At 40.8% G+C, this 27,760-nt stretch overlaps 1 protein-coding gene and 1 long non-coding RNA gene across 8 annotated transcripts in view; one reads left to right on the top strand and one right to left on the bottom strand.

Annotated features, from left to right (window-relative positions):
* LOC134337543 (uncharacterized) overlaps nt 1-25,072 on the bottom strand; it is a 281,379-nt gene extending 256,307 nt beyond the window's left edge. For both annotated transcript variants that reach the window (XR_010016021.1, XR_010016020.1), the window contains exon 1: nt 24,935-25,072. This is a non-coding gene — a long non-coding RNA (uncharacterized LOC134337543). The remainder of the gene's footprint in view (nt 1-24,934) is intronic.
* Nucleotides 24,598-27,760, top strand: part of LOC134337540 (BTB/POZ domain-containing protein 2-like) — a 43,922-nt gene continuing 40,759 nt past the window's right edge. For 4 of the 6 annotated variants that reach the window (XM_063032650.1, XM_063032648.1, XM_063032649.1 and 1 more), the window contains exon 1: nt 24,940-25,433. In XM_063032650.1, the coding sequence (XP_062888720.1) occupies nt 25,000-25,433 (434 nt within the window). In that variant the 5' untranslated portion in view covers nt 24,940-24,999. Of the gene's footprint in view, nt 24,692-24,939; nt 25,434-25,551; nt 26,107-27,760 lie in introns of those variants that run through there. The other 2 variants (XM_063032653.1, XM_063032651.1) reach the window with 2 other exon arrangements.

The following is a 27,760-nucleotide window of genomic DNA, read 5'->3' as shown; positions in this document are numbered from 1 at the left end:
CTCATTGGTCTGTTGTCTACACATACGCATTGTGCTCTCTCTCGCTCTCTCTCGTTGCAATGTGAGTACACCAATTAAAACCATCTCCAGCATGCCTGTCATTATTTAATTGATATGTAGTTGCAAAGACACAACAGAGCAAGCGTTTCCTCTGGGGAGTAATGCAGACGTTTGTATTTCTTTGCTATAAGTGCAATTAATGCAACTTCACTTGCCCCATCACTGAAAATGTTCCCACAACCTATGGACTCACTTTCAAGGACTTTCATCTCACATTCTCGATATTTATTGCTAATTTATTTATTTAATATTTCTTTCTTTTGTATTTGAACAGCTTGGTGTCGTTTGTACACTGGTTGAATGCCTGTGCCGGTGCAGTTTTTCATTGGTTCTATTCTGGTTATTATTCTATTACAGATTTATTAGATATGCCGGCAAGAAAATGAATCTCAGGGATGTATATGGCATATGTATTCTGATAATAAATTTACCTTAAACTTTGAACTAGCAATACAATCTCCCCAACCAGCTGTAAAACAGGGCTCTACTTTATATTTGCAGCCAGGTTGTGAGAAAGGGTATATTTTAGCTCTGTGATGATTTTTATGATAATAGAGATGAAAATTTTCAGTCTTCACTGCATCAAAACCAGACTAAGTATAACAGACTGCGAGGTAACCACTCCTCTGCAAGATACAGTTTATAAAGAGGACCATGCACCCCACCAACCCCAGACCATTTAATATGTGTATGGGTCCCAATAAAGGAAGAGAAAGGTGTGGTTATTGGAAATTGAACAGCAACATATGATTAGAAAATTAGTACTCATAGCGAGACATGATTTTAAAATTAGTACTCCAGCCAATCAATCAAGTTAAGAAGTTGCCAGCTAATGGGCAGATAGATTTGTAGCTGCTGTATTGCAGAAATGGAAGGACAGAGCACACAAGAGGTACATTGTGGTACATGGTCTTTCATTTCTCATTCTACAGGGGCAAGAAAAGGGTTTGGTGAATGAGGGCTCTGGAGAAAGGTAGATTCCCATTACAAAGGTCCAGGTGATGCAGAATTATATGTACTATTTCTTCTTGCTCATAAACTCATTAGCTGTCCGATCCAACCATTTGTACCTTCCTTCATAGCGTCATTGAGCAGAAATAGGCCCTTTGGCCCATCGAGTCCATGCCAAACTTTCACCTTTCACCCTTAACCTATGATCTCTAGGTTTCACCCAACCTCAGTTTAAAAAGCCTGCTTGCATTAATTGTATCTATACCTATCAAAATTACAGCTTTCTCATAATTTTGTATGTCACTATCAAACTTTCAGCTACCAGGTTTCCCATGGCCTGGGACTTCCTGGCTGGACAGTACTAAAACTTGAATAAACATAAAATTTTAGACCCACAGTTCCATTAGACATTAAAATAAAGAATTTCTCATTGGAAGCTACATCAGTTACCACACTCTAATCTAATTCCATCAACATTGCAAATGGAAATGTCACATTTGCTATTTTTGTAATTTCAGTCCAGTTACTTCCATCATGGGGTGTTAAAATTAGCTCCATAATCTCTAACATCTATCATCTACTTGACTCAAACCTACAGCCAGAAGCATTAGGAATCATCACCAACTAGATGCAGACCCAATTTTCCAGTCAGATGGTATCTCCCATTTTAAAAACATCAATAGTAGCATTAATATGGTCATCCATATATCATTACACCACTGTTTTCCTTTTATGAAGACAAAAGGATTATGTATTCCATAACATTCACATGATATGCAAATACTGGCAAAATTTCTTCAATTCTCACATTTCTAAAGATACATTTTAAAGGCTTCAAAGACTTGGAAGGAATATTAAGGATAAAGTTAGCTCCTAGGAGTCATAAAGTGGCATCAGAATTTCTAGCCACATCTCAAGTACACATTGATAGTATCGTAGTATTTGGCAGATTGAAGAGAGAACTCTCACAGGTGTTCCTCCCTCACAGTGGATGGAAGCAGGGTACTACACAATTACTGATGCCAATTCCCATGCTATGCTAATCTGATACAAGATATACCAAATTGAAAGGGATTGTTTTGACTGTGTGAACCATGCACAGGAAATCTTGGCTTTGAAGCAATCCTGTCATAATACTTAACTTACTGAATCAGCAAACCAGAGGCCTGGACTAACTGGACTGGCCAGGTTGTGGGACAGCAGCAAGCAATGAAAGGACCAACACAAGGGATATAGCTTGACTTCATCTTCACTGAATGACCTGTTGTAAATACATCCAATCACAAAAGTATTAGATGGAGTGGCCATCACACTGTCCTTGTGAAAAGAAAAGCCTAATATCCAGCAGCTCAAAACTGGGCATGTATGAGTCACAGTAGAGCATTAGTAGCAGCAGAATTGTATTCCACATCATTATGCAACTTCAAGACCATTAGTACCATCTCAAGAAAGTAACGTTTGAGTGAGATACTAAAGAATAACTAAGTTTCTATGGGTAGGAAACTCAGTATTGGGGTGCTACGTTCATTCCACACTAACATGTGGAAGCGAATGTTGGACGATATCAGAGCAAAATAAGGGAAGACTCGAAGCCGCAGAAATGTGATTTTTTGAGAAGAAAAATGTAAATATCATGGAAGGACAGAGTAACAAGTGAGGAAGTGTTGCGAAAAGCCAGAATAAGAAGAGAGCTGAAATCATCAATCAGGAAGAAGTAGCTGGAATTTTGGGGACATCTACTGAGGAAAGAGAAGCTCAAACATCTTGCAGTGATGGGAAAAACTGATGTAAGAAAAAGTTGTGATCGACAACGCATGCCATTCTTGAGTTACATCAAGGGAAGGGCAGGCAAAAGTTTTGAAGAGCTTAAAAGAATTTCTCAGATTAAAGATAGATGGAGGACCACGATCACCCACATCATACAACACAGCACATAATGATGGTGATGAAGTTGTGGATTTATAAGGTGCTGGCCAGACTGCACATGGAATATAGTGAGAAATTTAGGGTCCTGTATCTAAGGAAAGATATGCTGGACCTGGAAAAGGTCCAAAGGAGTTTCACAAATATGATCCCAGGAATGAAAGCATTAATGTATTGGAAGCATTTGAAGGCTTTGGACCTGTACTTGATGGAGTTCAGAAGGATAAGGGGGATCTCACTGAAACCCAGCAAATATCAAAAGAGTGGACATTAGTCGGAGATCTAGGATCTGAAGGCACAGGCGCAGAGTAAAGGACTGTACCTTTAAAACTGAGGAATATCTTCACCAGGGGGTGATGAATCTGTGGAATTCATTGCCATGAAGAGCAGTGGAAGCCAAGACATTGGGTGTGTTTACGCAGAGATTGATAGGTTCTTGATTGATGAAAGGATTAAGAATAACAGGGCAGGAGAATGGGGTTGAAAAAAAATCACAAACTTGAATGGTGGAGCAGATTTGATAGCCCAGTGGTTTTAATTTATTACCGTCACTGTGAACCAAGATGCAGTGAAAGATGCCTTGCATAGTTTATACAAGCCAAATCACTACAGTGCATTGAACTAAAATAAGGTAAAACAATAACAATTAAGTATAAAAACAAAGGAATACAGTGCAGATAACTGATAACATGCAAGGGATTTTGCTATTGCTTGCATGGTGGGTGGTGTGGGGAGGAGAGGAGGAGGTGATGTTGCTTAATGCTGTTTGTGCGTGGGAGGGGAGCGGGGTGCTTTGGGATTTTCTTCTGTTTCGAGGATATCTGTGGAGAGTAAGAATTTCAGGTCATATATTGTATATATTCTCTGATACTAAATGGAACTATTGAACTATAACAAGGTAGATTGTGAGGCCAAGAGTCCATCTTATCATACAGGAGGTCATTTTAAGAGTCTGTTAACAGTGAGATAGAAGCTGTCCTTGAGTCTGGTGATATGTGCTTTCAGGCTTTTTTATCTTTGTGCAGTGGGAGAGGGGAGAATAGATAATGTCCAGGATAGGTGGGGATTCAGATTACGCTGCCTACTTTACTGAGTCAGCGAGGAGCAAAGACAGTCTATGGAGTGCTCCTAATTAGGATGGCCTAAATCTGCTTCTAAGTCTTATGGTTTTTATCAAGGCAACAGCCAAATCTGGTTCGATGAAGAACAGAAGGGAATGCCAAGAACAGCAACTGACACAATTGGAGTTGATTGCTGTGACACGTGATTACAATAAACAGAACTAAGCAATCCCACCCCAGTAAAGCAGAAAAAAGTGCAGCGCTCAAATTGTAGGTGGACAACTAAAGGACCAGAAAAGTGAAGCTCGTTAAAAACATCTCCATAATGAAAGATGAGAGAGATCAGTAGTTGAGCAACAAAGACAAGGATGGGGCATTTTCTGCCAGCTTTTACCAGCAATGCTGAATGAATTGCCCACTGTAGCTTCCTCCTGAGATCCCCATCAACCCACAAACCAAACTTTATTCAATTGTTCTATTCCAAGTGATAATATGAAACAGTTGACAGCACTGGACACTGACTGCACCTGTGATTCTGAAGATGTAGCACTCCAGAACCAGCCAGACCTCCAGCTAATCTATTTTAACATGGCTACAACAATGTGAAAAATTGTCTCAGGTCAAATCAAATGAGTCTATTCAGGAGGTGAAAGTTGCCCTTTTCAGTTGCTGGGCATGGTTCTGCAGAACATTAAGTTTGTGGCACTGCTAAAGTACAAGGAAATAAATTTAACGGGTGGTTTCTCACAATTGTTTACTAACCAATGACCTCTACTGGACGATAGTCCCGACTAACATCATGTGAAGTTTTTCAGGTTGTGAATCACTGTTGAATCAAAGGCTCTCAGAGCCCACTGTCCAGGCTGATATGAAAAACACCAACAATGAATAAATAACAGAAGCTTTTGAGCACAGAACTGACTTTAAAAGGGAAAGCTTGAATGGTGAGGCTATCCCTTCTCTTCTGTAGTCATAGAGCACTACAGCATAGAGACCGGCCCTTTGGCCCATCAAGTTCATGCTGACTACGTTTTCTGCCTAGTCATCAACTCATACCTGGACCATAGTTTTCCATCACCCTCCCATCCAAACTTTTCTTAAATGTCATAATCAACCCTGCATCCAATAGTTGTACCACCTTCCGAGTAAAGAAGTTCCCCCTCAGGTTCCCCTTAAATATTTCACCTCTCACCCTTGAGCTCTAGCTCTAGTCTCTCCCAACCTCAGTGGAAAAAAGCCTGCTTGCATTTATCCTATCTATACCCTTCATAACTCTGTATACCTCTATCAAATCTCTAATTGTTCTCCTATGCTCCAGGGAATAAAGTATCATTGACTTTTATACTGAAAACTCATTTTTGTCTGTTTCCCATTCTCCTTTCTCATTACATTCTAAATAGTCATGCAAATGCTCCATCTCTAAAATAACTTCCTCCCTCTCTTACCTTCAAATCTGCATAATTCACTCATGCAAACCTATTCAACCATCTTCTCGGTTTTCATTTGCTGGATCCTTGACTCAAATTTCAAGGACATGTCTGTACATTTATTCTGCTCTAGGACTACTTCTGTAGACACAGCTTTTGTATAACAATAGAATATTATTGTGTTTTGTAACTTAAAAATATTAAACTAATTCAGAGGAAGACATGGGAGTCCAGGATTACAGGTCTAACTTTGAGTTTACTCGTAGTGAGGTGCGCACGTATCTTGTGGTAGCGTGATGACTTATGCAATTAATGTATTTATACATATAACCTGTAATGAATTATTTAAACAAACAAGAATGCTTAATGAACACACACACACATTTATATATATATACACACACACATACATAGACACACACATACACGATTACTCAAATATTAATGAAATATTAAATACACAACAAATACCACCTTCACAGCTAACCTATAGGAACTTTTACAAGTTTAGAATGGGAATAAATGAACAGATAATATTCTAGAAGTGAAATAAATCAGCCCTCACTGCAAAATGGGACATCAATCCCTGATATAACAATAGATTCCTTAATATTATGAAATCTAGCTTTAAATAATGTCACAGATCAAAAACTGTGGTATTATCACATGAAAAGAGCAGGGTGGCATGCCTGAATGACTATCAACCTGTGGCTCTGACATCAATTGCTATGAAGTGCTTCGAGAGATTGGTTATGGCACACATCAGTCACAGCCTACCAGTCAACCTCGACGCTTTGCAATTCGCCTACCAGAGCAACAGGTCAACGTCAGATGCCATCTCTCTGGCCCTATATTCCTCCTTAGAACACCTGGAGAATAAAGACACATACGTAAGGCTCCTTTTCATTGACTACAGCTCTGCCTTTAATACCATCATTCCAAATAAACTGATTCCTAAGCTCCGGAACCTGGGCCTTAGCACTCAGATCTGCAGCTGGATCTTCAACTTCCTCACAGACAGGACCCAGGCTGTAAAAATAGGGGACAAGCTCTCCTCTACAATCACTCTGAGCACCGGTGCCCCACAAGGCTGTGTACTGAGCCCCCTGCTGTACTCACTGTACACCCATGATTGTGTAGCCAAGTTTCCATCAAACTCAATATATAGGTTTGCTGGTGACACAACAATTGTAGGCCATATCTCGGGTAATGATGAGTTTGAGTACAGAGAGGAAATTAAGAATCTGATGGCATGGTGCGAAGACAATAACCTATCCCTCAACATCAGCAAGATTAAGGAATTGATTGTTGACTTCAGAAGGAGTAGCGGACTGCACGACCCAATTTACATTGGTGGTGCCCAAGTGGAAAAGGTCAAAAGCTTTAAGTTCCTCGGGGTCAATATCACAAATGACCTGACTTGGTCCAACTAAGCAGAGTCCACTGCCAAGAATGCCCACCAGCGCCTTTACTTCCTGAGAAAACTAAAGAAATTTGGCCTGTCCCCTAAAACCCTCACTAATTTTTATAGATGCACCGTAGAAAGCATTCTTCTCGGGTGCATCACAACCTGGTATGGAAGTTGTCCTGTCCAAGACTGAAAGAAGCAGCAGAAGATCGTGAACACGGTGCAGCACATCACACAAACCAATCTTCCGTCCGTGGACTCACTTTACACCGCACGCTGTCGGAGCAGTGCTGCCAGGATGATCAAGGACACGACCCACACAGTCAACACACTTTTTTAATGATTGTACGTTCTATTACCAATTGTTTGGTGACAATAAAGTATAAAGTATATAGCCCCCTTTTTTTTCCAATGAAACATTTACCATGTTCAAGTTAGCTAGGCAGCAGACTCCATCAAAACCTTCTTATTATACTTAGTTTCCTTGCATCAGAAGAATGTAAATTTGAATTTACAGAAACGATGGGAGCACTGCAGAGTGTTGTAAACTTAATCAGCTCCATCATGGGCACCAGTTTCCCCAGACTCCAGGACCTTCAAAAAGGTGGCATCCATCATTAAGGACTCCCATCACCCAGCACATGCTCTTTTCTCATTGTTAACATTGGGGAGGGGGTACAGTAGTCTGAAGGCACACACTCAATGACTCAGGAACAATTACTTCCCCTCTGCCATCCAATTTCTGAATGGACAATGAACAGATGAACACTACCTCACTATATTTTTTATTTTTAATTTTTGTACTACTTATTTAAGTGAACTGTGCTTTTATATATCACACACACACACACACACACACACACACACACACACACACACACACACAAAGTAATTCAATGATTTCCCCTCTATAATTACCTAAGTATTACAATATATTGCTGCCTCAAACATTGATTCTGATTCATGGGTCAGTAGAATGGTAAAATTAAACAACTATAGAGAATTTCTGAAGATGAAAGAAATCTGATTAAGAGAACAAACAGTAAAAATGGGAGATCTGTAACCAGAAATTATTTCAATTATGAAAAAAATGTTAAAATATGCCAAATGAGTAAGAACTTGGCGAATATTTCCTGTCTAGAAAGCAGATATGGTCAGAACAGGGTGTAACTGCTGATTGTAAGAGGCTTCCACAAAAGGAAAGTGCAACAGAAGGTCACACACTACAATCTGATAGAAATATGTAGCATTAAATATTATACACAAAAATAAACAAAAATTAACAGCTTTTATTAATGAAGTTACAGTACATATTTGGTAGCCATAATGAAAAATATTTCTAAAGAAATTTTAGATTGTATGCCAATGCCTTTGATCCATTATACTGTGTTGACTGAAGTGTAAATGAAATGGTAATTGTCTTTACACAGGCTTGTGTATTAGTAATCACAGCTTTCAGATATCTCTTGATGTTGGCATACATTCATGAGATATAAATATACAGATGGCACTTCCTTTTGAATAGGTACTTGCTAAAGCCAATCAACTAAATAACTAAAGATTTTGCATTTAATATACACCCACTAGATCATTTTTTTTGTCATTCAGCTCAGCATAATAGCTGAATGTCCGGTGAGAAAGAAATCAAAAAAATGTGAAATGTGTTAAGTTAACCGAGTCTCTTGACCAGACATGAATACATCAAAAGCCATCAGCAGTAAATATACTCAAGGAGATTGGCTACAGAGCCAGAGATGAGAAATTTTATAATTGCATGAATAGGCAAGGTATGTAATGTGATGCCCAGGAGGATGGTGAATAGAAGCTTTTAAAATAAAATGGAAAAAGAACAGTAAAAAATAGAAACAGGACAAGGCCTTTTGGCCCTGAGCCTGATCTATCATTTAGCAAGATCATTTACTTCAGTGCAACTTTCCTATACTAACCACCTGCTCTTTAATTTCATTAAAGTCCAAAGATCTTTAGATCTTTGTTTTGAATATGCAGAAGCAACTAAGGTTCGTGGGTACTGAATTCTAAAGGTTTGCTACCCGTCGTGAAGGATTTTTTGAACTCTCAGTCATGAAAATCCAACAGTTACTTTGAGTGCATGACTTCTGATTCTGATCACCAACAACCAGAAGGAACATCATCCCTACCTACATCAACCATGTCAACTTCTGAAAGAATACCTTACTGCAATAAAATGTTCTAACAAAATAATAAAACATACAATTGTAGCAATGAAAAACTAAAAAGACTGACAACCAACCGTTGTACAAAAGACAAACTGTGCAAATACAAAAAGGGGTAAATAAATAATACTGAGAAAATGAGTTGTAGGGCTCTTGAAAATGAGTCCATAGGTTAGACCATACGACATTGGAGCAGAATTAGGACATTTCAACATAGCTCACTTATTATCCCTCTCAACCCCAACCTCGGGCTTTCTCCCCATAGCCTTTGACACCCTTAGTAATCCAGAACAAGTTAACCTCTGCTTTAAAGAACCCAATGAGTTTAAAGAACACAGCCATCTGTGGCAATGAACGCCACAGATTTACCACCTTCTGACTAAAGAGATTCCTCCTCTGTTCTAAAGGATAATTTCCTAATCTGAGGCTGTACCCTCTGGTCCGAGACTCAACCACTATAGGAAACATCCACTCCGCATCCATTCTAGAGGCTTTTCAACATTTAATTGGTTTTAATGAGATCTCCTCTCGTTCTTCTGAGCTCCACTGAGTACAGGCCCAGAGCCATCAAATGCTCCTCATTAGTCAACTCTTTCATTCCCAGGATCATTCTTGTGAACCTCCACAGGATCCTGTCCAACAGCAGCATTCTTAGACAAGGGGCCCAAAACTGCTCACAATACTGCAAGTGCAGTCTGATCAATGCCTTATAAAGCCTCAGCATTACATCCTTGCTTTTATATTCTAGTTCTTTCAAAATGAATGTAACATTACATTTGACTGACTCGACTTGCAAGTTAATCTGTAGGAAATCCTGCACAAGGACTCCCAAGTCTGTTTGCACCTTTGAGTTCTGAATTTTCTCCCCATTTAGAAAATTGTTTTTCACCTTTATTCCTTCCACCAAAGTGCATGATCATACACTTCGCCACACTATATTCCATATGCCCCTTCTTTGCCCATTCTCCTAATCTCAGTACTTCTGCAGATTCCCTGCTTCCTCAACACTACCTGCCTCTCCACTTGCCTTTGTATCATCCACAAAGCTATCAATTCTGTGATCCAAATCATTGATATAACATGAAAAGATGCGGTCCCAACACCGACCCCTGAGTAACAGCACTAGTCACCGGCAGCCATCTAGAAAAGGGCCCCTGTATTCCCAGTCTTTGCCTCCTGCCAGTCAGACAATCTCCTATTCATGCTAGTATCTTTCCTGTAATACCATAGGCTCTTATCTTGTTTAGCAGTCTCATATGCTGCACCTTGTCAAAGGCCTTCTGAAAAGCCTGGATCTACAAACGTTTGCATATCTATCTATCTCTATATATCTCTCTATATATATATTCATAAATAGATGACTAGAGAGCAATATGTTACATATTTGAGTTAGAGTTTGTAACTAAGCAGGAGTGTGATGTAATCAATATTTCAGTAATATTTGAGTAATATAGTAAATATATTGTTTGATTAAGCACTCTTTGTTTACATAATTCATTATGGGTTATAAGTAAGAAGAACGTGAATGGCATACATCATCATGCCACCACATTATTTATGAGCATCTCACTAAAAAAAAGCTAAGTTGACACATTCTCCAAGCTCCTGTGTTTTTTTTCTTTCAATTAATTTCTGGAGTTACAAAACAGAACACATAATAATTTTTCACCCAATAGTTAAACGGATTTATATCTTAAAAATTAAAAATTAATTATTTTTCTGTCTTAATATAAAATTACATTCAGCAAAACTGTGCTTTTCATATTCACACGTTCTGGTTATTTTATTTTCTTAAGCCAATCAGTAACAAATTTAATGAAGGAATGAAAAATATGGTTCGAGATGTAAAAACTGAAGATCATCTTTATGCAATTCTACTGTAAAACATCCCTGAACAATAGCACAAATGTAACCTTAGTAACCACCTTGCCACCAATAAAGAAGAGACCTCAGCTAACCAATTGAAATGGTCCCAGCAGTCACAGTCATGACAACAGCAGAACCAATCATTTACTTTGCTGCTGAAAAAAGTCCTTATCACGATAATGTCGAAACATGCTGCACAACCTTCCTCTGTGGTTTAAAAAGGCACCTTCCTTACACTGAACCACTTAGAGTATATTCATTGTAATGACTAATGTTAAAATATGTTTAATGACCAACTCGATTTACTTATCCATTAACTAATGTTATCAGATTTGTGTTATTTATTGTGGTTATCCATTGGAGCATTCTATTCATCAATGTATCCCCCACAGCTGTAAATTAATTTATAAGTTTTATTGTGCATTTATTACAAATTACCAGTTAATCTCTTTTACATGTTTTACAAATAATATAAAGGGTTACAAAATGTTTTTAAAATACAGTTTGAATAACACTAATACTCCATCTTGTGGTCACTGCGAACGGTGCTTTCTCTTCCCCCAATGGTCTAAATGAAGCAGTAACTGTCTGCTTCAATGATCACACTGATCCTCAGTAGATGTGAGAATTCAGCAAAGATAACAAGGGCTTTTACACTGTAGCTCTGCTTCTGCATTCCACAATCACATTGAGTAAATCTTTTGGCACAAGAATCCCAAAGTCTTTGTTACGACACTGTATGACATCAGACATTCTAATAACACCTGATATAGGACTCTTAAAGTATTTGGTGCCTGGAAAGGCATATTAAGCATGCAACATGTGCCAAGGTATAGAATATTTTTTGCAATAAAAAGTCTGCTGCTGCAGAAATGCCTGCTGCGTTCACCAGCAACTTTGATGTGTGTTGCTGCTGCAGAATTCTATTTCTCACAGAGCCCAAGGCATCCTTCCATTTGCAACTCCTCAGCATGTAAAACATTAAGCATTAAGGACTAGACAACCTTCAGGCACGGTGTGAAGAATCAGAATCTTAATCAGATTTAATATCCCTGGCATATGTCATGAAATTTGTTGTTATGCAGCAATATATTGCACTATACAAAAACTATATATTACAGTAGGTATATATACCTTTTAAAAGTTAAATTAAATAAGCAGTGCAAAAAGAAAGAAAAAAAAGTAGTGAGGTAGTGTTCATGGGTTCAAAGTCCATTCAGAAATCTGGTGGCAGAGGAGAAGCAGCTATTCCTGAGTTGTTGAATGTGTGCCTTCAGGCTCGTGAACCTCCTCCCTGATGTTAGCAATGAGAAGAGGGCATGTCCTGGGTGGTGGGGGTCTTTAATGATGGACGCTGCCTTTTTTGAGGCATCGCTCCTTGAAGTTGTCCTGGATGCTGGGGGAGCTAGTGCTGGGGGAGCTAGATGGAGTTTACGACTTCCTGCAGCTTAATTCAATCCGGTGCAGTAGCCTCCCCCCACACCAGATGATGATTCAGCCAGTCAGAATGCTCTCCATGGTACACCTGTAGAAATTTGTGACTGTCCCTGGTGACATACCAAATCTCTTCAAATTCCAAATGAAGTACAGCTACTGTTGTGCCTTCTTTGTAACTATAACCATACGTTGGGCCGAGGATAGATCCTCAGAGATGTTAACACCCATAAACTTGCAAATGCTCACCCTTTCCACTTCTGCTCCCTCGATGAAGACTGGTGTGTGTTCCCTCGTCTTACCCTTTCTGAAGTCCACAATCAATTATTTGGTCTTACTGATATTGAATGCAAGGTTATTGCTGCAACACTACTTAATCAGCTGATCTACCTCACTCCTGTACACCTTCTTGTCAGCATCTGAGATTTTGCCAACAATAGTTGTGCCATCAGCAAATTTATAGATGGCATTTGCGCTACGCCCAGCCACACAGTCATAATTATTTAGAGATTTTTTCAAACTGGCCTGGTTAAAATTCCCCAAAATGATGGGGAAGGCATCAGGGTGCACTATTTCATGCCTGCTAATTACGTTGTTCAATTTATCTAGTCTAGAGCCTGTTTGATACGGGCCTGAGGCGGAATGTACACAGCTCCCAAGATGATGGCTGAAAACTCCCATGGAAGAGAAAATGGACGGCATTTGATTGCTAGATGTTCCAGGTCGGGTGAGCAGGACTGGGACAGAACTGCCACATCTGTACACCACAAGATATTAATCATAAAGCACACACCATCCCCTCTGCCTTTGAAAGACTCAACAATCCTATCTTTGTGGTGAGGCCTGAAACCAGCAATCTGTTTCATTGCGTTCAGAATGGCAGGGAATAGCCAAGTATCTATGAAGCACAAAACACTACAGCCCCTGATGTCCCTCTGGTCTGGCAATCTTGCTCTGAGTCTTTTGTTTTATTTTCCAGAGACTGTACGTTTGCCAGCAGAATAGTCAGTAGTGGAAATTGGAACCCTCTTCTCCTTAAATGAACTTTTAATCCAGCGCAGCACTCTCTCTTCCATTGTCTTAATGGGGAACCACACTTGCGACTGGAGATTGCTGTCCGAAATTTGTTAACTTTGAGTAGCAATAGTTTTTTTTACAAACACAAGGCAGGGTCTTTAAATGGCTTACAATAATGTTGCTTATTGTTTTGTCCATGGCTGTAACTGTGGATTTCAGTTGTAGCTGTCTAAAATGGAAATATTTGAAGATTTCTATCCTAGCTAACTGCTAGGTTACCATGGCAGTAGTGATAGTAAGTTGTCACAGTAGGTGATTTTAACTTTCCACATATTGACTAGGACTCCCATACTGTAATAGGATAGAGCCTGTCATATATGCTCAACAAGTTTCCTTAATTAATATGTAGAGGTTCCAACTAGAGAGAGCTCAGCACTGAATTTCCTCTTGGGAAAGAGACAGAGCAGATGACAGAAGTGAATGTAAGGAAACAGTTTGGATCTAGATTCAGAATCAGAATTAGAATCAGGTTTAACATCACGGGCATGTCATGAAATTCATTAACTTTATGGCAACAGTACAATGAAATACATGATAAATAAACAGAAAAAAACAGAATTACAGTAAGTATATACAGTGCATGTCGATTAAATAGTTAAGATAAAGTAAGTAGTGCAAATAAAACATAAATTTTTAAAAAAAGGTGAGGTAGTATTCATTGGTTCAATGTCCACTCAGAAATTAGATGGCAGAGTGGAAGAAGCTGTTCCTGAATCGCTGAGTGTGTGCTCCTGTACCTCCTTAGAAACATAGAAAACCTACAGCACAATACAGGCCCTATGGCCCACAAAGCTGTGCTGAACACGTCCTTACCTGAGAAATTACCTAGGGTTACCCATAGCCCTCGATTTTTCTCAGCCTATTGTACCTATCCAGGAATCCCTTAAAAGATCCTATCGTATCTGCTTCCACCACCGTCGCCGGCAGCCCATTCCACACACTCACCACTCTCTGCGTAAAAAACTTACCCCTGATATCTCCTCTGTACCATTGTTATCCTTCCTGATGATAACAATGAGAAGAGGGCATATCCTTGGCAGTGGGGGCTCCTTAATGATAGACTCCACCTTCCTAAGGCACCACTCCTTGAATATGTTTTCGATACCACAGCGGCTAGTACCCATGACAGAGCTGACTAATTTTACAAGTCTCTGCAACACCTAGATCTTGTGCAGTAGCAGCCCCCCCCCGCCCCATACCAGACCATAATGCAGATCGTTTATTGTCATTTCCAGTACACAAGTGCAAATGAAAAGCAAATGTGTAACTCTGAATCTGAGGCAGCATAAAAAAAAACAATAAGTTAAAGTAAATAATAAAAAAAATACAATAAAATAGCTTATATACATAGATTGATTGCATGTCCATAAAGTGACTCTAGGCACAGGAGTGACTATATATAAGGCAACTCTGACAGGAAATGATAAAGGTGGCGGGGGGGGTGGGCTACTGGGGGAGGTGTTGATTAGCCTTACTGCTTTGGGAAGGTAACGGTTATTGGGTCTGGTGATCCTGGCCTGGATACTACATAGCTGGTGATCATAATTCCATTAGTTTCATGGTGTTTATGGAGAAGGATTGGACTGGTCCTCAGATTAAGATTCTAAACTGGAAGAAAACAAAGTGATCTGGCAGGTGTGGACTGGGGTAGATTGTTTCCTCGCAAAGAGCTGCTTGGTAACTGGGAAGCCTTTAAAACTTAAATATTGAGAGAACAATATCCCTAAGTTCCAGTTAGAATAAAAGGCAAGGCTAACAAAATTATGGAACCTTGGTAATCAAGTGATATTGAGGTCCTGGTAAAGAAAAAAGAGATACATATCAAGTATAGATTATTAGGATGAAGGTCGTGCTTGAGGAGTCTAAGAAATGTAAGACAACACTTAAAAGAGAAATCAGGAGGGATAAACCAGGATAGGAGGTTGCTCTAGCTAAAGTGAAAGAGAATCTCAAAGGCTCTTATAGCCATATTAAGAGCAAAAGAAGAGCAAGGAACAAAATTGGTCCTTTGAACATCAGTGTAGTCATCTGTGCATGGAGCCTAAGTTGATGGGGGAGATCTTAAACAAATATTTTGCATCTGTATTTACTCAAGAGACAGGCAATGAGTCTATAGAACTGAGGAAAATGAGTAGCAAACTCACAGATTGTATCTGGGTTATAGAAGAGGTGCTTGCTATTGAGGAGAATTAGGCTGGATAAATCCTCGGGCCCTGATGTGGTGGACCTTATGGGAGGCTACTGCAAAATTACAGGGGCACTGGCAGAGATATTTATAATGTCCTTTGCCACAGGGAAGGTGCCAGAGGACTGGAGGATAGCTAACGTTGTTCCGTTACTTAAGGAAGGCTCTAAGAAGAAGCCATAAAATTATAAACTGGTGAGCCTGATGTCAGTTATGGGTAGATTATTCAAAGGTATCATACAAGACAAGATATATAGGCATTTGGTTAGAAAGGGGCTGTTTAGGGATAAGCAATATGGCTTTGTGTTTGGCAGGTCAGATGATCAACCTTAGAGTTTTTTGAGGAGGTTAACAATGTTGAAAGCAGTGGATATTGTCTACACAAACCTTAGCAAGGCCTTTGACAAAGTTGCACATGGTCCAGGAGGTTAAGCTACTTGGCATTGAGGATGAAGTAATCACTTGGATTCAGCACTGACTTAGTGGGAGAAGTCTGAGCGGTAGTAGATGGCTGTCTCTCTGACTGGAAACCTGTGACTAATGCTATGCCACTGGGACCAGTACAATATCCATTGTTGTTCATCATCTACATTAATGCTTAGATGATAATATGGTAAACGGTATCAGCAAATTTGTGATGACACTAAGACTACGGGTGTAGTGGACAGTAGGAAGCCCATCAAAGCTTACAAAGTGATCTGGACCACCTGGGAAAATAGGCTGAAAGATGGCAGATTGAATTTAATGCAGATAAGTTAAGGTGTGGAACTTTGGGAGAACAAGCCAGGGTAAGAATTACACAGTGAATGGTACGGCACTGAGATGTGCAGTAGAACAAAGACAGCTGGGAATTCCGATCCATAATTCCTTAAAAGTGGCATCATGGAGTTGAAAAGAGAGCTTTTTTTCACATTGGCCTTCATAAACTAGGACACCGAGTATAAGAGTGAGATGTTATGCTGAGGTTGTTTAAGACTTTAGTGAGACCAAATTTAGAGTACTGTTTGCAGTTCTGATCACCGATCTACAGGAAAGAGATCAATAAGCCAGAAAGAGTGCAGATAAAATTTACACAGATGTTGCAGGACTTGACGACCTGAGTTACAGGAATAGGTTCAATAGGTTAGGACTTTTATATCCTGGAACTCAGGAGGTATACAATATTACAAGACGTAGAGCGTGAATACATGCTGATCTTTCCTCCTCAGGTTGGATGAACCTAAAGATTCAGATTGAAAGGTGAAATATTTAAGGGGAATCTACTTCACTAACAGGGTGCTAAGAGTGTGGAATGAGCAGCCACCAGAAGTCATAAATGCAGGGTCCATTGTAACATGCAGGAGAAGTTTGCATAAGTACATGGATGAGGGAGATATGGAGGGCTATAATCCAGGTGCAGGTGGATGAGATTAGGCATAAAACCAGGCAAGAATAGACTAGATGGGCTGAAAGGACTGTTTCAGGGCTGTAATGCTCTATGACTCTAAGGTCTGGAAGTACTCCAATAACAGTTGACCACCTGCCTGATATTCTAAACCCTGGCATGTATGTAAAGACCAAACTCTTTGGGAAAGTTTTTTATCTTATCTTTGCACACTCAAGTAAACAAGTGGTTTCTCAAAGGAAAATAAAGCCAGCTGACAAGACGACCAGGGATGCGGTTGACAATTGACCCAGATGATCCATACTTTTCATTATTGGAAAATGCTAATATTGTGTTTTAAAGTTTGATAACTTTATTTCACTACCCTTGGATCTTTAACAGAAATATAACACATTAAGTATCTGTTACGGTAAAATATTCAGGCAAATTTCAACTGTCCAATGCAATGACGCGAAACGCCTCTATGGATAATCGATTGATAACACAAAACACATTAACACATATTTAATATGTCGCAAGGAATTTAGTTCACATCTGTAGCACTCAAAGAAAGTTTGCAATCAAGAATTTGTGGACATTTTACAGTACAATTTCACTGCAGGATTCAGTACTGCTGTGTAAATAGTTTCAATAAATCTGTATGTTTAATGATTTTCTAAAACAACCTTCCATAATTCACTTGTAGGTAATGCACTATTACCGCAATGTTACGCAGCAAATATATGGACACAGCTATTACATGGAGGCAGTGTATGTCAATTTTAGTAAGGCGTTGGACAAAGTTCCTTATGGTAGGAGTAGTGTTTACTTTAAAACAAACCAAAACCACTTGGAGACTAAGCACAGGGGTTTACACTGTATGACGCACTCCAAAAACAACTAAGTTCTAAGTTGAAGAAGGTACATTCAATCCTTTTTAAAGAAACCAGCAAAGGCGAGCAATCTTGTAACGATAAAAAACTAATGAAACTAAAACTAGTGACATAATGAAATAAGCGGTTTAAGTATATTCAAACGTACTTAAACATAAACCCTAAAAAACAATTTCCCTGGTCTACCCCATGCCCCAACCAAACTAAAACTAAAGACAAAGCATGAATACATGACTACAGTCTTCTCTTCTGCCACATCCCAATCAACATGATTAGACTAGTCGAGTCCTGCGGGAATCCGTTATGGTGTCCCTGCTCTTTGTGATGTTTATAAATGACTTGGATGAGGAAGTGAAAGGGTGGGTTAGTATTACAAATGACACAAAGGTTGGAGGTATTGTGAATAGTGTACAAGGTTGTTGCGGGTTACAACAGGATGCAAGAGAGTTGGGCAAAGAACTGGCAGATGGTGTTCAATTCAGGAAAGTGTGAAGTGATACACTTTGAGAGATCAAACTTGAAGGCAGAGTACAAGGTCAATGGCAGTATGGAGCAATGTGGAGGAATAGATGGATCTTGGGATCCACATGCATAGATCTCTCAAAGTCATTTCACAAGTTGATAGGTGAACCCATATGGTGTGCTAGCCTTTACTAGTCAGAGTACTGAGTTCACAAGCTACATTATGGTGTAGCTCTATAAAACTCTGGTTAGACTACAATTAGTGTACTGTGTTCACCTCATTACAGGAGGGTGTGAAAGCTTTACAGAGGGTGCAGAGGAGATTTACCAAGATGCTGGCTAGATTAGAGAACATGCCTTTTGAGGAAAGGTTGAGCAAATTAGGGCTTTTTTCTTTGGAGCGAAGGAGGATGAAAGGCGAATTGATAAGGAGTATAAGATAATGAGAGGTTTAGAGAGAGTGGACAGCCAGCACCTTTTGCCAGGATGCCATTGGCCAATGCCAAAGGACATGCATTTAACTAAGTAGAGGAAAGTTTAGGGGAGATATTAGAGGTAGTATTTTTATACAAAGAGTGGTGGGTAAGACATTTTTATAGGCTTTTAGAGACTTTTAGATAGGCCAATGGACAGAAGAAAAATTGAGGGTTACGGGCTGTGTAGGAGGAAGGATTAGGTTGATCTGAAGTAGATTGATCAGACTCTTGAACCGGCGAGATAACTTCACTCACCTCAAAAATGGACTGAAGCACAGTAGTACACATAGCACACATAACACATGATAACTTATGAAGGCAAGGATACAATCTACAGATGAATCACACATAAATAACAAACTAAAGAGCAGTAATAATAAATATTGTAAGATACGGAACAGATTAACCAGTGACACTTCGAATACGATGCGGCAGGAAGTTCAGAAGTTTAATGGCTTGGGGGAAGAAACTGTTTCCCATCCTGTCCTAACCGTTCTTGTTTTTATACAGCTGTGCAGTTTTCCATTGATTCTATTCTTCTACTGTGGATACCCACAAGAGAATGAATCTCAGTGTAATATATGGTGACATATTCATACTTTGATAATAAATTTACTTTGAACTTTGAAGTAGGTTTACACAGGACAGCACAATTTTGTGTTGAAGGGCCCATATTATGCTGTACCATTAGTTACGTGACCCCAAGTCTGGTGGTGGAGTGGAGATACGTCTCTACCAAAGGAGGTGTAAGGCACTCCTTTTCGCCAGCCTGCAGATCACCCTTGCGCAAAGTGTAGCACCTGCTTAGCCCCTTGATCGGGGTCATGTGAAGCCATAAGAACAGGTAGTGGATGGTCCTATGAGCAGCTGGTGCATATCACAAGTCCTGGTTATGTGATCACTTGATGCCAGGCAGACAATCCCTGAAGAGTATGAAGAGTATTGGTAATGGTTGGGGTCACCCATTTTGTAAAGACACTGCCCAGAAGAAGGCAGGACTGGCAAACAACTTCTGTAGAAAAATTCACCAAGAACAATCATGGTCAAGACCATGATCGCCCATATCAAATGACATGGCACATAATGATGATGATGATACTATTATTATATTAATTAATGCACAATTACAATACTTTTGCTATTAATGTAATTTTACTGTATCTTGGAAGCAGGGTTTTAAGCCTGAAAGTGGAAGCTTCTTAAATTTGAAATTGCAAGCTTTAGAACTTAAAGCTTGGGACTTTTTAAACCTGAAAGTGCAAGCATTTTAAATTGAAGACAAATTTTTTTTTTACAAATTAAGTGTGAATTTTCAAAGGCTTGCATAATTAACACCCAAGTTCTAAATCAGCTATTGATTAATTAAGAATCTAGCATATGGCATTTACATGGAAGCTGCATAAACACATACAGTAAGAAAGAAGGATATACTGAAAGGATTAAAGAAATTAAATTAAACAGAAAGTGTTGGAAATACTCATCAGATCAGGCACCATTTAAAACATGTTTCATGTCAGATTCTAATGAAAGATTAATCATTGATGTAAATAGTTAACATATTAACAATGAAATGTTAACACGAGGAATTTTGCAGATGCTGGAAATTCAAGCAACACACATCAAGGTTGCTGGTGAGTGCAGCAGGCCAGGCAGCATCTCTAGGAAGAGGTACAGTAGACGTTTCGGGCCGAGACCCTTCGTCAGGACTAACTGAAAGAAGAGCTAGTAAGAGATTTGAAAGTGGGAGGGGGAGGGGGAGATCCAAAATGATAGAAGACAGAAGATAGGAGAAACAATGAAATGTTAACAGTTAACAGTACGTGGATTGGGAGGGGTACAGAAGGCTATGGTCCAGGTGCAGATCAATGGGACTAGGCAAGTCAAATGGTTTGATATGGACTGGATGGGCTGAAGTTTTCGCAAACATGAGGAATTCTGCAGATGCTGGAAATTCAAGCAACACACATCAAAGTTGCTGGTGAACACAGCAGGCCCGGCAGCATCTCTAGGAAGAGGTACAGTTGACGTTTCAGGCTGAGACCCTTCGTCAGGACCTCACCAGTAACTTTGATGTGCGGGGCTGAAGTTTTCCATGAGTTTCAAGCGTTAGATGCCTTCTGACTTGCTGTTTATTTCCAATGTTTTCTGTTTTTATTTAAGATTCCTAGTAAGTGCAGTTCTGTGATTTTCATTTAGGGTTAAAGGAAGTAAGACAGGAGAAGGCTCACATTGAGGTTGAATATTAGTGCCAAATACTGTTTCAATTCTATTCATTTTATGTAATTCTATGTACTGGCCAGAGGACATGTCCTACATTCAAAAGAAGCAAAAAATTATTATTGATTTATTTTGAAGAGTAAATTTATGTTCATCATTAGCAAATGCACTATTAATTCACAGAATTTATGGAAGAAGCTATAAAATAATGTATTTTTGAAGAGTAAATTTATGATCTTTTCATCTCTTTTTACCATGCTCTTTGATTTCTTTTCGGTTTGTTGTATAACATGCTTGGAATTTTTTTTACATTGTTCTCCTTTGCTCTAATACCATACTCATGTTTGCTGATGACACCACTGTTGTGTCAAAACAACCTCTCACTCAATGTCAGCAAGACCAAGGAACTGATTGCAGGCTTCAGAAGAGGGAAACCAGAGGTCCATGAGCCAGTTCTCACCGGAGCATCAGAGGTGGAGAGGGTTAGCAACTTATTTCAGAGGATCTGTCCTGTACCCAGCACGCAAGTGCAGTTGTGAAGAAAGCATGGCAGTGCTTCTACTTCCTTAGGAGTCTGCTGAGATTCAGCATGACGTCTAAAACTTTGACAGATGTGTAGTGGAGAGTGTATTGACCGGCTACATCGCGGCCTGGTATGGAAGCACCAATGCCTTTGAATGAAAAATCCTATGAAAGGTAGTGGATTCAGCCCAGTACGTTACATGCAAAGCCCTCCCAACCATTGATCTCATCAACATGTAACGCTGCAGTAGGAAAACAGCATCCATCACCGGAGATCCCCACTACCCAGTCCATGTTCTTTTCTCGCTGCTACTATCAGGTCAAAGGCACAAGTGCCTCAGGATTTACACCACCAGGTTTAAGAAGAGTTACTACCCCTCAAATGTCAGGCTCTTGAACAGAAGGGGATAACTACACTCACTTGCCCGCCCATTGAGACGCTCCCACAACCAATGATCTCACTTTTAGGACTCTTTTATCTTGTTTTCTCCTGTTCTTGTTATTTATTGCTATTTATTTATATTTGCATTTGCAGAGTTTGTTACTTCTGCAATCTGGTTGATCTTTCATTGATCCTGTTATAGTTACTATTCTATAGATTTGGTAAGTATGCTTGCAGGAAAATGAATCTCAGGGTTGTATATGGTGACATACAAGTACTTTGATAATAAATTTACTTTGAACTTTTTGAACTTGGAACTTTTGATCTCTTCTGTCATCACTCTGCATTACAGAAACTAACTTGATATTGGAAGATGATAGAGGTCAGCACAATTGAACAGCTTGCAGCTTAACTGCTTCATAATTCCAGTAACCTAGGCTTAATTATGACCTTGTAGCGGGGTGCTACACACAGCGCTAGAATAACCACACGGAGTCGGTGAGTTGGAGTTGTGATGAAAGAGATTTATTCAAACTTCGCGGCCTGCTTTAAAGCCTTCCCGTTCCCGCCCTCCCTGGGCGGGACTACTGTGGGGAATGCATATTCCCAGACCCTTTCCGCACGCGGGATTTTCCCCCTGCTGGTGAAGATGGCCTGGCGCCCTTTTTGGGGCCGATCCTCTGCCTGCGCGCGCTGTTTTGCTCTGTAAAACTAGCATAGATGTAGTGGCTGTACTAGCTTCCTTCTATGTCATGAAAAAGTACAAAGTATGTTCTCTCCCTGTCTTCCTTTTCTGTCCATGGTCATTTATATTTACTTCTATATTATGTTCTATAATTAATTATAACCCCAGTTCAAGTCCGGTATTAATAACTACAATATTGACAGTGATACGGGGACCAACTTGCCAAGCCGCATTCAGAGTTCGTCTCATTTCCAAGCTTCACATGCACTCTTAAGTTCTGAGAAACTGCTGAAGATCTTCTAGAGCAGGGGTTCTCAACTTTTTTTATGCCATGGACCCCTACCATTAATCGAAGGGTCCATAGACCTCAGGTTGGGAACCCCTGATCTAGAGCATTACAAAGAAGACTCAAACCAGAATGATAATTTAAGATGAAATGAAGTCAGACCTCTGGGCTGTGGATTTACAAGTGCACAGTGGCTATAGTTAGTGCTGCAGCAATCCAGAGTCAATGGGTATGATTGGTATATTAATTCCCTCTAGTATAGGTAAGGAGGGAGTAGAAGATTAAGGTGATGAGGAAATTTAGATGTGTAGATGGGTGTTCGATGGTCAATGCTGGCCCCGTAAGCTGAATGACTATTTATCTATGTGACATTTATTACCTGTTATGTCCTGCACAGAACTGCTGCCACAAACAACAAATTTCATGACGTCAGTGATAATAAATCTGATTCTGATGTTTAGATAATTGAGAAGTGTTCTTATTTAACATGTAAGATTCTAAGTAGATTTGATAGGATGGATGCTGACAGCATGTTTCTCCTCCCCAGGAAACAGTCACACAGAAATTAAAATTAACCATCCATCAACCCACCCTTGGAATGTGGGATGAAATCAAGGCCTCTGAAGGAAACCCATGCAGTTAAAGGGAGAACAGGACAACAAAGGGGGTGCAGGAGCCTAAAAACACACTTATTATAGGAACAGCTCTTCTTCCCTCCACTGTCAGAGTTCTGAATGGTCCATGAATCCATTAACTATTTTACTTTTTAGAAACATAGAAAACCTACAGCACAATACAGGCCCTTTGGCTCACAGAGTTGTGTTGAACATGTCCCTACCTTAGAAACTACTAGGCTTACCTAGAGCCCTCTATTTTGCTAAGCTCCATGTACCTATCTAAAAGTCTCTTAAAAGACCCTATCATATCCGCCTCCACCAGCGTTGCCGGCAGCCCATTCCACGCACTCACCACTCTCTGAGTGAAAAACTTACCCCTGACATCTCCTCTGTGCCTACTCCCCAGCACCTTAAACTTGTGTCCTCTTGTGGCAACCATTTCAGCCCTGGGAAAAAGCCTCTGACTATCCACACGATCAATGCCTCTCATCATCTTATACACCTCTATCAGGTCACCTCTCATCCTCTGTCGCTCCAAGGAGAAAAGGCTGAGTTCACTCAACCTATTCTCATAAGGTCGGCTCTCCAATAACTGAATTGAATATATATCAGTGATAATAAACCTGATTTTGAACATAACACAGACTGCATAAGAGTTCAGGAATGAACCTGAGTCAATGGAGTTTTGAGGCAGCAGCTCTATCACGCTGCCCCTCCAAATCTCTATGATTAAAAGGGTCACCACATTAAAGACAGAAGGCGGTATTTCCTCTCCAGGGGATTGAGACCCTTTGGAATTCTCTGCTGCAAAAACTGTGCAGAAACAGCCAGTGCAGACCGAGATAAAGCCATCTTTGTGGTCAAAAGGCAAGTCAAGGGCTATGGAAAGGGGCTGTGCAGGAAAAGTCAATGACTAGATTGCAGAATGAAATGCAGAATTATTTTGGTCTATAGAAAAGAGAAGGAATATAGAAGGTAGAGTTGTGTAAGAAAAGTCATTGAATATATTGCAGAATTAAATAAACATTTCGGTCTAGGCGAGTCGGGGATATGGTGTGTATAGCTGTAGGAAAAGTCACTGCAGGCTGAGCAAAACATATTTACAACTGGTCTACAGGTGAGTCAGGAGTGTGGAACGTGGAGCGGTGCAGGAAAAGTCATTGAATATATTGCAGACTGAGATAAACATTCTGGTCACTAGGTAAGACCTGATGATACGAGGTAGCTTTGAGGTCTGAGGATGGCGCGGGTCAACTTATATTCATTGAATATATTGCAGACCGAGCTAAACGTATTTTCGGTCTCTCGGAGCCAATGATGCAAGATTGTTTTTGAACGTCTGAGGATGGCGCGGGTCACTTTATATTAAAACAACATAAAAGATAAAAGGTCCTAATATTTGTCGATATGGTGGCGAGAAGGTAATTGGGGAGGGCTGACTTACCCCAGCCTCCTTTACGGAGGGCCACGCTGTTGAGCTCGCTGTTTGTAAACAGACGCCACTTCAAGATGGCGGCGGGAGGGAGCAACCTCAGCCCCTGCAACCGAGTCAACGTCCCTAATGGCGGCGGCTCGGGCAGCCCGACCCTCGGCACCGGCTCGTCGCCACCGCCCTCGATGTTGGGGGTCAGCCCGGGCGGGCCGGGGGCCGGGGCGGCCGCCGCCGCCGCGGTGGTGATCTACCGGGAGCCCATGTACAACTGGCAGGCCACGAAGACGACGGTGAAGGAGCGCTTCGCCTTCCTCTTCAACAACGAGATCCTGAGCGACGTGCACTTCCTGGTGGGCAAGGGGATGGGGACGCAGCGCATCCCCGCTCACCGCTTCGTGCTGGCCGTCGGCAGCGCCGTCTTCGACGCCATGTTCAACGGCGGCATGGCCACCACCTCCACCGAGATCGAGCTGCCCGACGTGGAGCCCGCCGCCTTCCTCGCCCTGCTCAAGTGAGTGCGGCCTCGGGCCGGCGAGAGGCGGATGGCGGGGTGTGTGTGTGTGTGTGGGGGGGGGGTGATAACGGCGGTTGGGAGCTCGAGCATTTAAACATTTAAAATTTAAAACCATTTGCGCGGCCGGTAACCGGCGGCTCCGAGCCCCTCCGGGAACAACGAAAAGCTAACCACCCTCGGCCGCCTTCCCCGTTGCATTTCAGTTTTCCATCACCCTACTTAGTTTTAACGGGGAATTTTATTGTTTTTTTTAACAGTCATACTACTTGGGGTAGGGTTTTTTCCAGTTTGCTTTTGACGGCTTCTTCTCCCCTCAGCAGAGATATAATTGCGTGAGTTTTTGGTGGTGTGAGGTTTCGGCCCGCTGTTATTTTGTCTGCCTTTCAGCAGCGAGAGAGCCGCAGGGCACGGAGGTGGTTTCCTTTCTGGATCACGCCCTGTGTGTGGCTGGAAGGGAAGGCGGGCGGGTTTCTGCCTCTCCGCCGATTCATTCATGCGCTCCGCTCCGCCTGCGGCTGCAGAACCGGGGACGGCGCCGGCGGCGATGCTCTCTTCGAGCAGAGCTTGGTGACAGATGTCCCTTCCGCCCCCTCCCCTCCCCTCTCCTCTCAATATTTATTAAGTTACTTCCACTGGATTGACCAAACCCACGTTTTTGTGCCTTGAAGAGGTATGTGTTTTTTTACGAGGTTAGACGTTTTGTCTGTTGACCGTGGAAACCGAGGGATGTTACTTGATTTATTACAGAATAATTGGAAGAAGGCTAATTCACAGCAGAGCAATTTAAAGTCTTCACACCTGGCTAATCTAAAATTGGTTTTGAGACTGCATTCTAGCTGTGTTTGTTTATAAAACACTCCTGATTTTGATTTTTTTTTAACATGTACAATTAATGTTTTGTTTCCATTTTGAAGACGTTCCAGATTTTTTTTTCTCTGTTAACGCCCCGCCTTTTTGGTTCGCATTTGCGCTCTGATGTGAGAAAAGAGTTCCTCAATATTTCTTCCTTCCCCCCCCCCACTGTTTTGAACATTGTTTACCCCATGTTCAAACTACATCTTTTAAACATTTCCAAAATGCACAGCTTTAAAAAGCCAGGCTGGATTGGAGTTTGACCTGGCGCGTTTTATGTGCATCTTGTTTCAATGTGCAGTATGCACATGTAGTTGACAATGATTTTGAATTTGTCTACTGTCTGTCTAATGTGTTATGCCTTTCAAAAGCTTACTTAAAAGAATTGATGCGGCTTTTGACACAGTGGCAGTATCATTTATGTATGCACTTGTCTGTTACAGAAATTGTTATTTGAACTTGGGCTGCGTGTTGGTGAGCTGTTTAACTAAGCAAATTGTCACATTAAGCCCTGTTGTTATTTAATGTTGATAATGCTTGGTTTATGGCAGGATTCGATACAGAAAAAGAGGTACAATCTTGAATAATACTTTCTTCCCAAAGATAGTAAAGGTGATTGAATCATCTCGTTTTTTTGGTATAATACTTCACTCACCCCTACACTGAATTGTTCTCACTACCAATGGACTCAACTTTCAAGGACTCTTCATCTCATGTTCTCAATATTTATTGCTTATTTATTACTTATGTTACGTACCCCGTAACTGGGTTGTCAAACCAGCAGAAATGGAACACTCGTTGGAGTCTGTGATTACTAGAAACTAATAAAGTTTTATTGACAAAAATAAGTAATACAGTACACTAACCGCAAGGATATAAATGTAACAGGTTAGCAATGATAGTATACACATATACACAGAAATAGGGTAATAGGAATCAACCAAGCTCTACCGCAGTCTAGGGGTAAAATGATAAGTCTTAAGGTGAAGCAGAGTTCAGTTCAGTCTAGTGTAGTTCGAAGTAATCGCTGTTGTTGTACCATTGGAGAGAGAGAGTGAGAGATACAGTTGGTTTCAGGCAAACCTTTCGATGCCTTCTGATCCCGCTGTGGTCACCGACTGTAACCCCTCTGTTCCGGATGCGACCGTTCTTCCGTGGTGAACCCGGCACCCAGGCAAGGGCGGACACACAACAGGTCCCCAGCGGCCGTACCTTTACACCCTGTGAGCCTCTGACCGATTCCCGTGAATCCGTCCTCCAAACTCCCAACAACTTGTGGGGCACAATGCTCTTTCCAGGGTCTCATGGCATGTGTCGTGCCTTAGCAAACCCGCTATTTTTATCCCCCTGATGGGGTATCATCTGTCCATCAAACTTCACACTTCCTATTGTCTCAGCAGGATTGTTAATGAACAGTTCAGGTTCAAAGCAAACTGTCTGTGGCAGAGGCCAACATCTGACTTATGTGTCTC

Source organism: Mobula hypostoma, chromosome 24 (assembly GCF_963921235.1).
Source record: "Mobula hypostoma chromosome 24, sMobHyp1.1, whole genome shotgun sequence".
NCBI lineage: Eukaryota > Metazoa > Chordata > Chondrichthyes > Myliobatiformes > Myliobatidae > Mobula > Mobula hypostoma.
Note: the sequence above shows the minus strand (reverse complement) of the source record. Positions and strands in the feature narration are given on the sequence as shown.